This window comes from Neofelis nebulosa, chromosome 16 (assembly GCF_028018385.1).
Source record: "Neofelis nebulosa isolate mNeoNeb1 chromosome 16, mNeoNeb1.pri, whole genome shotgun sequence".
Classification (NCBI taxonomy): domain Eukaryota; kingdom Metazoa; phylum Chordata; class Mammalia; order Carnivora; family Felidae; genus Neofelis; species Neofelis nebulosa.
The window spans coordinates 13,477,987-13,492,719 of NC_080797.1; the positions used below are offsets into that span (position 1 = coordinate 13,477,987).

Here is a 14,733-nt window from a genome sequence, read left to right on the forward strand (position 1 = left end):
CAAGCATTCTGGGCTGGGGGGGACCCCTCTGTGAGCCAGGCTCTGCAGTCAGGTAATTTCATGCCTCTGCACACAGGCCCTTTCCCTCAACGGCTTACTTGCGGCTCCAGGCTGCCAGCTCTGGGAATCAAGAGCAGTGAGACAGTTTCCACCCTGCACGACCTCACTACAGAACTCAGAGGAGCTTACTGCAATGACAAGACAACGGCAAAGAAGTGTCTGGGGATTAAACCAATGAAGATGACTAAAGGAGACCACGGGTCCAGGCCAGAAGGCCAGATGTCTGGCCAAGAGGAAATGTATGCCAGGAGTGTGGTCAAGATGCACTAGGGTGAAGGGCCCCAGGCTTCCAGGCAGAGACACAGTGGCCGGAGAAGTGAGGGAGGCTCAGGAACACTGGAGCAGCCACCGCCAGGAAAAGCCAGCACCAGGGATGCCACCGGCAGGGGCAGGAGGGGACTGGTGCAAAGGGAAGGAAGGAGGCTGGGCAAGGAAGAGCCCGAGGGAGGGCTGGGTAAAGAGACGGCATTACCCCCAGAGGGCAGGTGCAGAAATGCGCTAAGAAGGAAATAGAGAAAAAGACTTGAGATAGACCTGCTGTGCCCTGGGCAAAGGGGCCAGGGAGGAAAGGCTCCAGAGCTCTGGCTCAAAGTGCTGCCCTCTCCGGAGAGCAGGAGGCTCCCCCGTGGTCACACAAGAGCCACCTCTCAGAGCCGCCCTGGACCAGCGACATCCAGCATCATCAGCATACCCAGCACCACACCCCCAGAAAAGAAACCCAAGAGGACACCCTAAAACAAGCCAGCAGAAGGGTACCTGGGTGGATCAGTCGGTTAAGCGGCCGACTTCAGCTCAGGTCACGATCTCACAGTTGGTGAGTTTGAGCCCCGCGTCGGGCCCTGTGCTGACAGCTCGGAACCTGAAGCCTGCTTCAGACTCTGTCTCCCTCTCTCTCTGACCCTCCCCTGCTCATGAGCGTGTGCGCTGTCTCTCAAGAATAAACATTAAATTTTTTTTTAATAAATAAAAAGTAAATAAAAATAAATAAACAAACCAGCAGAATCATCACATGGACAGGGAGCACTTTCTTTTCCCTAACTCGGGCGTTTCAGAGTGACAGTAAGGAGTGCACGTTTTCCGCTAGGCAGACAACGGTGAAATGTTTCCACTGGAAGACACACTGGCCAGACACACAGCATTGTTCTGCAAAAGGTGACCCACATGTGACATCTTGTTCCCCTGCACTCCTCCAATTGTGGCTGAGCAGGCTCGAGACAAGCTCCAGAAGAAGGCTGCTCCGGGGGGAGGGCACGTCCTGCAGGTGCTCACAGAGCACCCTCGGCAGTTAGTGTGCATAGCTGAGCCCAGGAGGGTAGACAGACCCTCTCCTACACCCACAGCAACAGCCCCAGAAGATCAGCAGCCGGCTAACGAGGGCAGGAGTGAGGCTGGGCCCAACCAACACCCTTCGTAGAAGCACCTGCTTCTGAAACCCCCAGAGAGGTTTCCACGAGCAAAGTTAACAGTCCTCTGGGACTGTGCACCTAACAGTGCACCCTTGGTGCCAGAGTCTCTGCTCTGCCCCCTGGCCTGCAGGCCCCAGGCCCAGACCCCAAGGACCTGCCATTTGTGCATCCCAGCCCACACCTGCACCACGGGCTACCTAGACACAACATGACCATTACCACATGTGGCTATTTAAATTCAAATCCAGTAAAATTAGGGGTGTCTGGGTGCCTCAGTCGGTTGGGTGTCCAATGTCGGCTCAGGTCATGATCTCACAGTTCGTGGGTTCGAGCCCCATTTCGGGCTCTGTGCTGACAGCTCAGAGTCTGGGGCCTGCTTCAGATTCTGTGTCTCCCTCTCTCTCTGCCCCTCCCCCTGCTCACACTCTCTCTCTCTCAAAAATAAATAAACGTTAAAAAAAATTTTGTTCTAAAAAGAAAGATAACAGAAATAACTAGAGTTCTCGAATTTAACTTCAAAAAAAAGAAAAAAAGGCTGCAGAGGCTCTGACAAACAGCTCAATTGAAAGAAAATGTAAAAGGATAGAAGAAAAGCCACTGCTTTCAACCAGAAACACGTCTCCCTTTGATCTTCTCACATACCTGAAACAATCCAACACGGACCCAACCACATCATCCGCCAGCTCTTTGGGGAGCCTCGCAGCCATCCTACCAATTCTGAAAGAGAGAAGCAGCACTCTGTCAGCATCACGGGCCCGTCGTGAGGGGGCCCGAGCCACCAGGACCTGTCCCCAGCAATTTTCCCTCCCCCCAGAGAGCAGGAAAGACAGGTAGACCCAGGGCAAGCCTCACACACACTCTGCTCTACACAAGGCCACCTGCCTGGTAGGGAGCCCCATCCTAGTGACATAAACAGACAGACACAGGCATCTCCTGAGGGAGGGAGACAAAGGGGTGGGAGTGCCCACGGGACAGCCCCATGCTACCAATGGTCAATGGCACCCCTGTCGGCCTGACCCCTCCAGGCCACCTCCCCACATGGCAGGCTTCCGCACATCCACACCAGACACCCCCTGACATGGATCAGCATCCCTCCGGGCCCAGCCCACCCCACCCCACCCACACATGACTTGGGGCTCAGAGGCTGCCTGCTGCTGAAGCGAACACCTCCCCCATGAGGGCACCTCTCTGTACGCCGTTCCTCAGGCAAACAGAGGACCAACACCAGTCTCCCTCTCAGAGGCTCTGGGATTAGATAAGGCCATGCCGGCCTCCGCTCGCTATACAGTGACCGCGCCTGCCTGTGAAAGGGACAGGTACTGTGCTGCTGAGGACACAGAACTGAAAGAAAAGGAACCTCTGAAAGGCAAGAAAGGCAAGAGTGGATATGCTCATAACTCCGCCCACTCTAGCCAGACAGGCAAGGAAATGAAGCCCCCTCATTCCCCAGTAATTACCTTTAAAATGAGAACATAAAACAATAAATGTAAATGAGAAAAACTGTTCCACCTTATAAAAATCTCGAAGCTGTTCCCAGCTTTCAACTGCACAAGATGCGCTGAATGACAGGATGTCCCCCCTGCGGAGGGACAGCAGGCACCTACCCTTTGGCCGCAGACCACCGCACAATCGTGTCCTGGTCCTTCAGCCCGATCAGCAGCTGCTCTGCAAGAACACGGGAAAGCCAGGTCTGAGCTCTACGCGCTCACCCGAGTGCTGGGGAAGTTCATTTCCGAGCCTGAACATAACCCACCCTGCAGAGCACTCGAGCACCGTGAAGGGAGTCACATCAAGAATGTTAATTCTAATTATTCTAATTCTTCATTTTTAAAAACCTACTCCTGCCATCGTTGCTACAAAGTAGATCCGCCCACCAGAGCCGTCACTGGGCAGAAAGCACCAAGTGAGGAAGACTTCCCAGAGGCCAGTTCTGCAAGACGGTGCAGAAAAGGGGCTCTGCTGGGGTCTCGGGCACAGGCCAAATTCCAGAACAGCCACACAGGGGCCTGAAGGAAGTCGGGAGAGCCCAGAGGCTGCTCAGAAAAGAGCCTGGCAATCCTCAGTCACCAGAAACCTTGACCAAGGGCACCAGGCAGCCTGGGAAAGGCTGACACAGAGGAAGGATGGAAGCCTGTGAATGGGTCGAGTCCACTGTGACCAGGGCAGTATAGGGCCCCTGAGGGCGTGGGGGCAGACAGCTCTGGGAAGGGGAGGAAAACAGGGGAGGCACAGGGCTGTCCTTCATGGACAGGGAGGCTGGCCCTGCCGGGTACACCTGGCGGGAGTCGGGGAGCAGGCAGGGTGTGCGGGGCCAGGAGCTGTCACAGAGTGAGAGCGGGGCAGGGCCCAAGACAGCCACCCCTCCATCCCCTCAGGAGAAGGCCTGAGGCCACCAGTGCAATACACCCAGGCCAGGCTTGGGGGAAGGCTGAAGGCATGGAGCTGTCCTGAGGTGCCTAGGGAGTGAGGTGGAAATAGGAGGGCTCACACAGGGGAGCAAACAGCGAACAGAAAGACAGGGTCCAGGAACCAAAGGGTCATGGGCCCCCAGACTACAGACCAGCAGCCACGAACTCCATGAAAGGTGAGGGTGGGGAAGGTCACGGAAGGCCACGTGCTGCCAGCACAGAGGTGGCAAAGGTACGCGGCCAATAAATGTACCTGGGAGGAGCCTCGCCGCCACCCAGAGACCAGAGCCCACAGGGACTGCACCCACCTATCACGCTCTCCACCTCCTCGGGGACATCACAGTCTCCGTCACCAGCGGGAGTCTCGGCATGCACTGTCGGCTCCCGCGGACTCTGGGTGCAGAGCTGCAGGTTAGCGGCCAGCGAGCGGCAGCCGCGCTGGTACCTGCACAAACACACGTGACCTCAGACCAGCGGCCATGCCTGCTGGAGCCTCGAGGACAAATTATCTCGACAGAAATCAATAATCTGGTGTCCCTTAGAATCTTAAAGGATGTCTGTGACAATTCCATGTGTTTTTCAGAGACAGGACAGAAAACAAATGGAGCGGCTAGCGGCTGGCATCCGCAAGGTCAGCCACAGGATCCTGCACTACTCAGAAGCCCCCGAGTACTGGTGTCCAGGCAGAAAGGCAGGGGACAGAGCAGGACTGCAGGAGGGCGCCAGGGCACTCACCAGCCTGTGGGCGTTGGCCTTCCTCACAAGGCACTCTGCCTCTTACCCCTACTGCCCCTCAGGCCCCCAGCCACCCCAGACCTTGCAGCTCACACGGCCAGCCCCTGTGGATGCTGTCTCTGGAGCCTCCCTCTCAGGCCCCACCAGCCACAGCCCTCCTCCCCCCAGCCGAGGCCACCGGCATCATCCGTGTGCTGCGAGGGCATCAGCACAGGCCAGATCCACCGTCCGACTCTGCACAGCTCCTGAGCGTCCGGCTGCCACGGTGTCCCCATCTGTCAGAGGAGGCCCTTATCTAGAGGCCTGTGACAAGTCAGATGCAAGGATGTGCACGAAAGGCCATCACTGCTGCCCTTCCTCCTGGAAGGCGGGCACCAGTGCGTGGTGCTGAGGTAAGTACACACGGCCAGCCTGGCGGGTGGCCCTGGATCGGCACACAGCCTGGTGCACAAAAGGTGCCTGAGTCAAGGCACAGACTGCATCTGGGGGCGGCAGCCTGAGGCGGACTCCTGAGCACAGACAGCTAGAGCTTCACAGGCAGAGCCCGAAACCTGAACACCAGCTCGAGCACTGATAACTGTGGCCCTGAGCAGCTGGTTAACCCTCTGGACCGGTTTCCAACCGAGAACGAGGACAGTGGCAGGCGGCCCACCTTCTGACGTTCATGCAATCCTCTCCTCTGGGTACAGCCCAGACCCAGTGACTCCTGCTGGGAGAGCGCAGCGGTGAGGAGACGTCCTTCCCAAGGCGGCTCAGGGAGACTGTGGCTTCCGTCTTGCCGCCCCCCTCTTGCTGACAGAAGCTGGCCACTGCACTGTGCACTGCCTGGCGCCAAGAGCTCTGGAAGGTCGCCAGCAGATAGCCCACGAGGAACAGAGTCTCACCGGCAACGCTAGGAGCCTGCCTGGCTGCAGGGCCCCCGCCAAGTCAAGCCTGGAGATGGCAACGGGCCTGGCCAACACCTTCGTGAAGCCTCAGACAGACTCTGACCACAGGACCCTGCTAAGTTACACCCGGATTCCCAATCCACAGAAATGGTGACGATAAAGATGCATCATCGCAGGGCGACTGGAGGGCTCAGTTGGTTGAGCATCCAACTCTTGATTTCGGCTCAGGTCATGAACACAGGGTCATGGGATCCAGCCCCGCACTGGACTCTGTGCTTGGCGTGGAGCCTGCTTAAGATTCTCTCTCTCTCCTTCTCTCTGCCCCTCATCTACTCACTTGCTCTCTCTCTCAAATAAGTTTTTTTTTAAAAAATACATTTTAAGCTACTAAACTTTGGAGTATTCTTTCACATAACTGTGATGTTGTCATTTATAATAAGAGACATATATTTGATCTTTGACCATTTTTGGATGAAGGTGTCTTCCATTATGTCAATGAAGTGACTTCTAGAAAGCCCCTAGGTCACCTAAGGATGGGGACTGCTAACTGAGGGAACCAACCACGCGACTGGAGGGTTGGAACTCTCAGTCCCACCACCACAAGGAAGGAGGGGAGCCAAAGGCTGAGTCAATCACCCATGGCCAATGATTTAATCAATTGTGCCTCTGTGACAAAGGCTCCATAAAAACCCAAAAGGATGGGGTTTGGAGAGCTTCTGGATTGGTGAGCACATGGAGACCCAGGGAGGGTGGCTGTGCCCCAACACCTCACCCTCTGCACCTCTTCCATCTGGCTGTTCCTGAGTTATATCCTTTTATAATAAACTGGTGAGCGGTAAACAAAACGTTTCTCTGAGCTCTGTGAGCTGCTCTGGCACATTAATCAAGCCTGAGAAGGGAGATGTGGGTCAGTTGAGTCACAGGTGACAACCTGGACCCACTACTGGCATCTGAAGTAATGAAGGAAGTGGGGAGGGGGGCAGTCTTTGTAGGACTGACCTCTTAACCTGAGGGATCAGACAAGATTTCCAGGTGGACAGGGTCAGAATGGAGTTTAACTGCGGGACACCCAGCTGGAGTCCAAGAACAGACTAGTGTGGGGGAAAAAAAACACCTCAGAGTTGGGGGTCAGAACCAGAGGAGCGGCAGGTAGCTAATCCAGAGAGAGTAGCCAGCAGCCACCACAGAACACGCTCACGGTGACAGATCACACACAGTGGCTGCTGTCCTTGTCCCTGTTCTCCTCAAATGAGTACACATGCCGATTACTCGGTAGGAAAAGTACTCACCTTAACCCTCAGTAACCAGAAACTCTAAAGATGACAGACCCGTCAGGTGCCAATCGGACCTACCCTTCCGCCACAAACAACTACAAAACCTGGACAAAAGTCAGCCACTGGCACCCACGAGAAGTCAACCAAGTACAGGCTACAATTGTGCACAGCAAGCAGGTGCCCAGGTGCACCCCAACTTCACACCCCTGCTTCGTCCCCAGCAGTACTTCTTTGTTTTCTGAGAGAGAGAGAGAGAGAGAGAGAGAGAGAGAGAGAGAGCAAGCACACACATGCACAAGCAGGGGAGAGGGACAGAGGAAGAGACAGAGGATCTAAGTGGGCTCCACACTCAGTTCAGAGCCCATCATGGGGCTCAACCCCTTGACCCTGGTTTCATGACCTGAACCAAAATCAAAAGTCAAATAATGCTCAACAGACTGAGCCATCCAGATGCCCCCATCCCAAAAGTACTTTTTTTTTTTCCAACGTTTCTTTATTTTTAAGAGAAGGAGACAGAGTGAGTGGGGGAGGGGCAGAGAGAGAGAGGGAGACACAGAATCTGAAAGCAGGCTCCAGGCTCTGAGCTGTCAGCACAGAGCCTGACAAGAGGCTCGAATTCCTAAACCATGAGATCATGACCTGAGCTGAAGTTGGACGCTTCACTGACTGAGTCACCCAGGCACCCCCAAAGGTACTTTCTAAACCCCAGCACAAGAAAGGAGGGTCCAAGCAGAGAGCGGCAGTTTTGCTGGGTTGAATAAAAAATATTCATGACTACAGAGATGGCTAGTATTTGGGGACAGATGTTGGAGAAAAAGTAGCTACTGAGAAGGAAGCCACAATTCTGCACAGAAGTCTCCTTGGATCCCTGGACAACCTCTAAGATGTGCAAGAGCACGGCAAGACCCAGAAGCACCACCTGAGAACAGCCGGGAGGCTAAGAGCTGAGCGGAGTTCGGAGGTCATATAATGCTGGGGAGTCACTGAGATGTGGGCCCAGCGAGGGGGACCAAACAGCCGTGCACTGGAAGTGAGGAGCACACTGTAGGAGCAAGAGCTATGCTCCAGGGAGAAGGAACGGAAAGAAGTCCAACCTAACAAGGACTCAGGAGGAGGGTGCAGGACCAGTGAGTTACCAGCCTGCCAACAGGCTTGCTCCTCATCAAGGGAAGACAGCCAACAGCAGAAGTGTACTGAAGATTAAAAAAAAAAAAAAAAAAAAAAAAAAGTACAGGGGTGACTGGGTGGCTCAGTCAATTGAGCATCTGACTTCGGCTCGGGTCATGATCTCACGGCTCATGAGTTCGAGCCCCGCGTCGGGCTCTGTGCTGACAGCTCGGAGCCCGGAACCTGCTTCGGATTCTGTGTCTCCCTCTCTCTCTGCCCCTCCCCTGCTCATGCTCTGTCTCTTTCTCTCTCTCTCTCAAAAATAAATAAACATTTAAAAAATTTGTTTTGGTGCACCTGGGTGGCTCAGTCTTTGGGCGTCCGACTTTGGCTCAGGTCATGATCTCACAGCCCGTGAGTTCGAGCCCCACGTCAGGTTCTGTGCTGACCACTCAGAGCCTGGAGCCTGTTTCAGATTCTGTGTCTCCCTCGCTCTCTGACCTTCCCCCATTCATGCTCTGTCTCTGTCTCAAAAATAAATAAAAGTTAAAAAAAAAATTTTTTTAATAAATAAAATAAAAAATAAAAATAAATAAAAAATTTGTTTTCAGAAATAAATAAATAAGGGGCACCTGGGTGGGTCAGTCGGCTAGGTGCAGGCTTCAGCTCAGGTCATGATCTCATGGTTAGTGAATTCAAGCCCCACATTAGGCTCTGTGCTGTCAGGACAGAGCCTGCTGTGGATTCTGGGTTTCCCTTTCTCTCTGCTCCTCTCCCACTTGCACTCCCTCTTTGTCTCTCTTAAAAAATAAATCAATAAATTTGTCATACCTGTGATGGTCAATTTTATGTGTCAACTCAAGTGGGATACAGAGTTCCCAGCTACTCGGTCAACCATTATTCTGTGTATGCCTGTGACAGTGTGTCTGGATGAGAGTTCACATTTAAACTAGTAAACTGAATAAAACAGACTGCCCTCCCCGGTGTGGGTGGGCCTCACCAAAACAGTTGAAGACCCGAACAGAGCAAAGAGGCCGACCCTCCCCTTAGTCAAAAGGAATTCTTCCTGTCTTTAGACTCAAATGCCATCAGCTCTCCTGGGCCTCCAGCTTTCTGACTCACCCTACAGATCTTGGGACTTCAGCCTCCACAATCACATGAGCCCATTCTTTACAAGTCTATGTGTATGCACACACATACCCTCTCACCCTGTTGGTTCTGTCTCCCTGGAAAACCCTAACGTATTACTGAATGTTTTCTCTACAGTTTTAGAAACTAACCACCAAAATTTAGACTCACAAACAACTTCTCACAGAACAAGCTCTATGACCCAAAAGTTAATTTCAGTAAAACATCACTAAGACATACCACAGTTCTCTGGAATTTACTGTAATCTGAGACAAAGGCTGAGCTGAACCTTGCCAAGCAATTCTTCCCAAACCAGTCATATCAATACTTGAAATAAACTGAACACTGTTAGCTCTCTCCAGCCACCGTGGAGTCGCACAGAGGCTCACGTGCACTGGAGACCCCACTCCACCTGTCCCCCACCACCCCGGCCAAGGAAGGCACTGCTGCCAGCCTCCCAGGAGGCTGCGTGACGGGCCCAACAGGTGGACTCATGAAGCCGCCCACCCTGAGCCACACACCTTTGCATGCCTGCATCAGCCATGAGAGCCTGGGAACGTGGAGTTGGTGGGAGCTCTGTGTGCGGAACACCCAGTCAACCTAATCAGGGCTGACGACCAGAGACAAGGGGAAGGGGTTGGCCTCTGCAAACCCGACAGTGGGGACGGCCCGGATGCAGCGGGCTGCAGCTGCATGGTGGTGGAGGCCTGCAGCCGAGCCTCAGGCAAGGAGGTCACTGACCAATACTTCAAATGCAAAAAATGAACAAAGAGAAAACTTGCTTCTTGTTACTCAAAAACAAAACGAAACAAAACAAAACAAGGGAACTGAAGACCGTGAAGCACACAGTATGGGGAACACAGAAGGGCCTCCTTCCACGGGAGCCACTGTCACAAGCCATCTGTCCACTGAAGCAGGCCACCTCAGACTGTGAAGTTCCCACCCGCAGGCAGAGGCAGTGTGGTTTTCTGAACCGGCCCTGAGAGAGAGCCTGCTCTCTGTGAAAGAACCTTGTGTTCAGTCTTATCATTACTGGAGCTTTCCCGACAGTGAGCCCAAACCGGTAGTCATCTTGCACCTGAACGTCACATGAAATGCAGCAGCAAACTTTTCTTGTCACCACTCCACCTTCAGTTATTCTAACCACGAGATGTAGGGACAGAAAAAAAGAAAAGGAGATGTAGGGACAGGAAAAAAAAGGGAAAAACTTTTCTTTTCAAAATCAGCAACACTGTTGCGATGGAAGCAATGAAACGAAAGCAGAAGGGACACAGTCTTCCTTCCCCGGCCGCCCAAACCCAGGCAGTCACCACACGAGCCTCACCCACAGGCGCTCGGGCCGCTCAGGCTTGGCCTACCAACCTCCACTCTGCCACCCGGGGCTTCAGGAAGGTCAGTCCCAGCCGCTGGACGAGCTTCACTCCAAGTTTCCGGAGCAGGGTCTGGTTGCTGCAGGGGAGCCTGCAACCCGCCAGGCGCTCGAGAACCGTTGCGGCTGTGAACAACAGCACATGTGGCTCAGTTTGGTGGGAAGGGTTCCCCACGGTCTCCCAAACACACTCTGTGTTTGGCATCCACGACGTGAAAACCACAGGTGATCCTCAGGTTCCCCCAGATTCAGTGTGATGGCCTGGGCTGGACCACACCAGAGTTCCATGAAGAACCCCGACCTGATCGCACGTCATTGATCGAGTGTAGCTCAAGTCAACCCTGCTCAACTTTCTGGCTGTGAGCAGTAGTGTGTAGGCAGGCAGAAGAGGATCCCCAGAGAGAGGGGAGACCACGCCGAGCAAACAAGAGCTTATGCAAAACGTGGCGGGCGAAAGAACACGCCGTGGATTACAGGAGACGTGCAGGCATGACGGGCCTGATGGGGCAGGGTCCCTACAAACAGGGAAATGGGTGGTCAGGCCCCTACGCTGCCAAGGCTGTTGGGGGGAATGAGGTGGGCGCCGGTGGGGGGGGGGGGGGGGCGTGGAGCAAGGGCCAGGAGAGCACACAAGATGGCATTTCGTATGAGAAACAAGGAGGGCAGGGTTTCAGGACAAGTTGTTACAGCATCTGAAAAATTTCCCCAAAGACCCAAATGACGTGCAGTGACTGACCTGGGCATGAATGACGGTAACACAGAGCAAACCCCGGGTCTGTGTGTACAAGTCTGCTGAGGAGGGTGTGTGAAGACATTGGGCAACTACTGCTCATTTTTTCAGGTGTGACAGTAACATCAAGGGATGTTTCAAAAATGTCCTATCTTTGGGGGATACACACTGAAACAGGTAAAATAGCAGGGGTCTGGATGGGCTGAGGAGGAGCACGGGAAACAAGGTACCCATGAATTAAAACTGTGAAGCCTTGGGGCGCCTGGGTGGCTCAGTCGGTTGAGCATCCGACTTCGGCTCAGGTCACGATCTCGCGGTCTGTGAGTTCGAGCCCCGCGTCGGGCTCTGTGCTGACAGCTCAGAGCCTGGAGCCTGTTTCAGATTCTGTGTCTCCCTCTCTCTCTGACCCTCCCCCGTTCATGCTCTGTCTCTCTCTGTCTCAAAAATAAATAAACGTTAAAAAAAAAAAAAATTTTTTTTTAAAAAACTGAAGCCTGTGATAGAATGTGGGGGTCGTTACACACTCTCTCTCCCTTCACGCATGTATGAAATTTTCCATACTGAAGATGTTTTTAAAAAATAGGCGTTACTATTCAAAAGTTGTTCACACATCTTCTAAAACCTATAACTCCAAGAAATTTCTCTTGGTCCAAGTAGTAAACCTCTCTGCAGCAAGAATCACAGAACTTATTATCATAAATTGAGGTTGTCTAAAATTAACAGAAGGGGGCAAAGGGTCAGAGACTGTGACCGTGGCTACAGGGAGAATTCAGCTGTGACCTCAGGCTGTCTCCACATCACCAAGTCTCCCAGAATCAACACCTGGCAGACGGGGCATCAAGAACCCAGATCTCCCACACCAGGCCTAAAAAATCCAATTAAAGCACACATGCACACCTAAAACAAAAAGCCAAAGAACTATGACAGCGTCCAAATACAGCAAGTTACAGACTTTGTAACTATGAATACAGTTTGAAAGAGACACACTTGATCACGTACAGAGACTCACATCACAAACACACCTTGTTACAAGTGAACCTTACCATAGGGTAAACAATCCTCACGTTTTCCATGCTTAAATATTTGAGCCTAAAAAAAAAAAAAAATTATATTAAATGTTGCAAATACAAATTTAGAACATAAATTTTCAGAATAGTTCACTGCATCTTCCATAGTTTTATTTTAAACATCACAAAAGAACAGAACAGTCTCTGTCATGAAAAGGGGTGACGGGAGGCGGGAGAGGCAATCTTCTGAAAGGACATTGCCAAGGAGTGAAACGAGAAGGCCTTTCATTTAGGGAGGGCAAGGTGTCACCTCTGACATGTGCCCCAGCTGCCATTAAGGGCATGAGCCTTAACAGGAGAGTGGAGAATCTCACTGGGTATTTTTCTAATTAACTGTGTATACGAAAAGACATCCGAGGGTAGAAGTTACGGGCCCAAGCAGCCCTCATGAAGGTGAGGAGCCCACACGCTCACTCCTAGAGTGTCTGTCATTCTCAGTCAGCAAGTGAGACAGGTTCCCCATGCTTCTCACATACGTGAGAAGCCTCGTCCTGGGGGGCCCTGGCATGGTGTCCCCCATCCCATCTCCCATAACCAGGGACCACCTCCAAGTGCACAGGCCTCACAACCTCCAGAATGCTCAACCTAGAATTTTACCCTCCACTTTTGGGTCTGAAAGAAAAATGGTAATTCATACAGGCATCCAAGCCCCTTAAACAAAGAATCCTACACTGAGCACGTCTAAGAATTTCTTAGGGTTTCTTCTCCTTCAGAAACAGTATTTAACCAGCAAAACGAGAACTGCTATGTGGACCCAGGAACACTAGACTCCCCGGCCCCCCAACACTAGGTCCTGACATCAAGGAAGTGCTCAGCCCTTCGAGTGCCCCCACTGTGTGGGCTTCCAGCTGAGCACTGCGCCCACCCCGTCAGCACCAAGGGACAGACAAGGTACCCCGTGCCCGGCCTGTCAGAACCCACAGAATCCACACACACAACAGTGGCTGCAGTTTTAAGCCACAGGCTTTGGGGTGGGCTGTTACACGACAGAAAACAAACTCCCTGCTCAGGAAGTTCACCCTGTAGGCAAGGGTGCTCCTGTCTAACCTGGACGGCAGATGCCACACTGGAGGTGGGATGGGGACACACGGCAGGACCATGAAGAGGACCCGTCTGTGCAGAGGGTCTGCTGGGATGCACGGTAAGCAGCCCGGAGCACAGCTGACACACTCAGCAGTTGGTTAAAGTGTCCTTTGGGCTCACCAACTAAACTAATAAGAATTTAAAATATTATGGAATACCAAAAGTATCTCCCATCGTTCTTTATTTGCCAAATTCCTTACTCAGTCTCAACGAGAGAACAGAATAAAAGTGGTGACAAGTTCCCAGGAGTGCCAGCACGCGGCCCCACACAGAAGGGGATCGGCACCGAGGCAGGCCACGGCCACTGTCTGGACGAGGAGGAAGCCACGCCCCAGCTGTCATGGGTGCAAGGAGCTCTATTCCTCTGCTCTTCCCAGCCCTGAACCCCACAGGATAACGCGAGCAGTCTGGACACATGAACGGTCATGGAGTCCCGACTCCCTCATGAACAGACTCGAGGGCAGAGGGGTGGAAAGGGAGCACCAGAAAAAAATCTACAAAGGGCTTTGTTTTTGTTCATTGGCCTGTTTTACACATAAAAATGGGGCATCTTCACCACCATTCACTCAGGGGGGCGTGCAGCCACGCAAGACATAGGAGACAGTGAGGCTCCACGACGGGAGGGAGCGGCCACGGGAGAACACTCTCGTCCGGAGGGGCTTGAGCACTCGCCAGCCAGGCCACCAAGCAGGAGGTGCACTCCTGTGCTCATGGAGGCAGGAAACAGGAGCCAGGTGAAAACCCCCGGTGAGAGCACACACTTTGCATTCAAGATTAGAGAGAAGGCAGCCTTGCAGCCCAGGAACAATGACCATCAGGTCTGTTTCTGTTGTTCTAGAAACCACCACAGCGGCAAGGTACAAACAAAAGGAGTCTCTCAGTAATCTTCTAAACTACCACACCTTTCGATTGCTACCCACCCAGGTCTGCTTTTCCCCAGCTTGCAAACCAGCTTCCCCCCCGCGGGGCATGTTCTCCAAGCCTGTGAATCACAGGCTGTCAGCTGCTTGGGAGCCAGTCCGCCCTGCTGCTAAGCAGGACACACTGGTCTAGGGCTCCCTGCAGCACCACCGAGTCAAGGCCAAGAAAAGCAGCTCCACCCAGGACCCGGGAGGAAAGTCCCCCACACCACACCAGCTCAGGGGTGCTGCTTACAAGCACATGGGAGTTCTCCTGTGCACCAGTGGGCGCACTCTCAACAAGCCCGGCACCTGCTGGGAACCTCTATGTGGGGTCCTGTCCCCAGTCCCCCAGAAGGCGTAACAACATAGACACACCAAAAAGCAGTCAGGCCAGAACTCAGGCAGGAGGGGCCCATCCCTCTGTGAGCGCCTGACTCTTGTCCCAGTGCTACAGAGAAGCACCGTGCCCCCTCACAGCTGTCCTGCCTCACACAACTGGGACAAAATGTAAACACGATCAAAACTGGCACAACCAGTTCCAGGAGGGTCACCGGACAGAGCTTAGCCCACGGTCCTC

The 14,733-nt window shown here is 53.2% G+C and overlaps 1 protein-coding gene across 4 annotated transcripts in view; it reads right to left on the reverse strand.

Moving 5' to 3' along the window:
* The window catches only part of TBCD (tubulin folding cofactor D), a 161,194-nt gene that overhangs the window by 119,541 nt on the left and 26,920 nt on the right, over positions 1 to 14,733 (reverse strand). For all 4 annotated transcript variants that reach the window (XR_009254831.1, XM_058703380.1, XM_058703379.1 and 1 more), the window contains 5 exons: positions 12,148 to 12,193; positions 10,368 to 10,500; positions 4,183 to 4,319; positions 3,071 to 3,131; positions 2,109 to 2,183 (listed from right to left, as the gene is read on the reverse strand). Coding sequence is in view for 3 of the 4 variants with exons in the window: in XM_058703380.1 (XP_058559363.1) it covers positions 2,109 to 2,183; positions 3,071 to 3,131; positions 4,183 to 4,319; positions 10,368 to 10,500; positions 12,148 to 12,193 (452 nt within the window). In the remaining variant the exon portion in view is untranslated. The remainder of the gene's footprint in view (positions 1 to 2,108; positions 2,184 to 3,070; positions 3,132 to 4,182; positions 4,320 to 10,367; positions 10,501 to 12,147; positions 12,194 to 14,733) is intronic.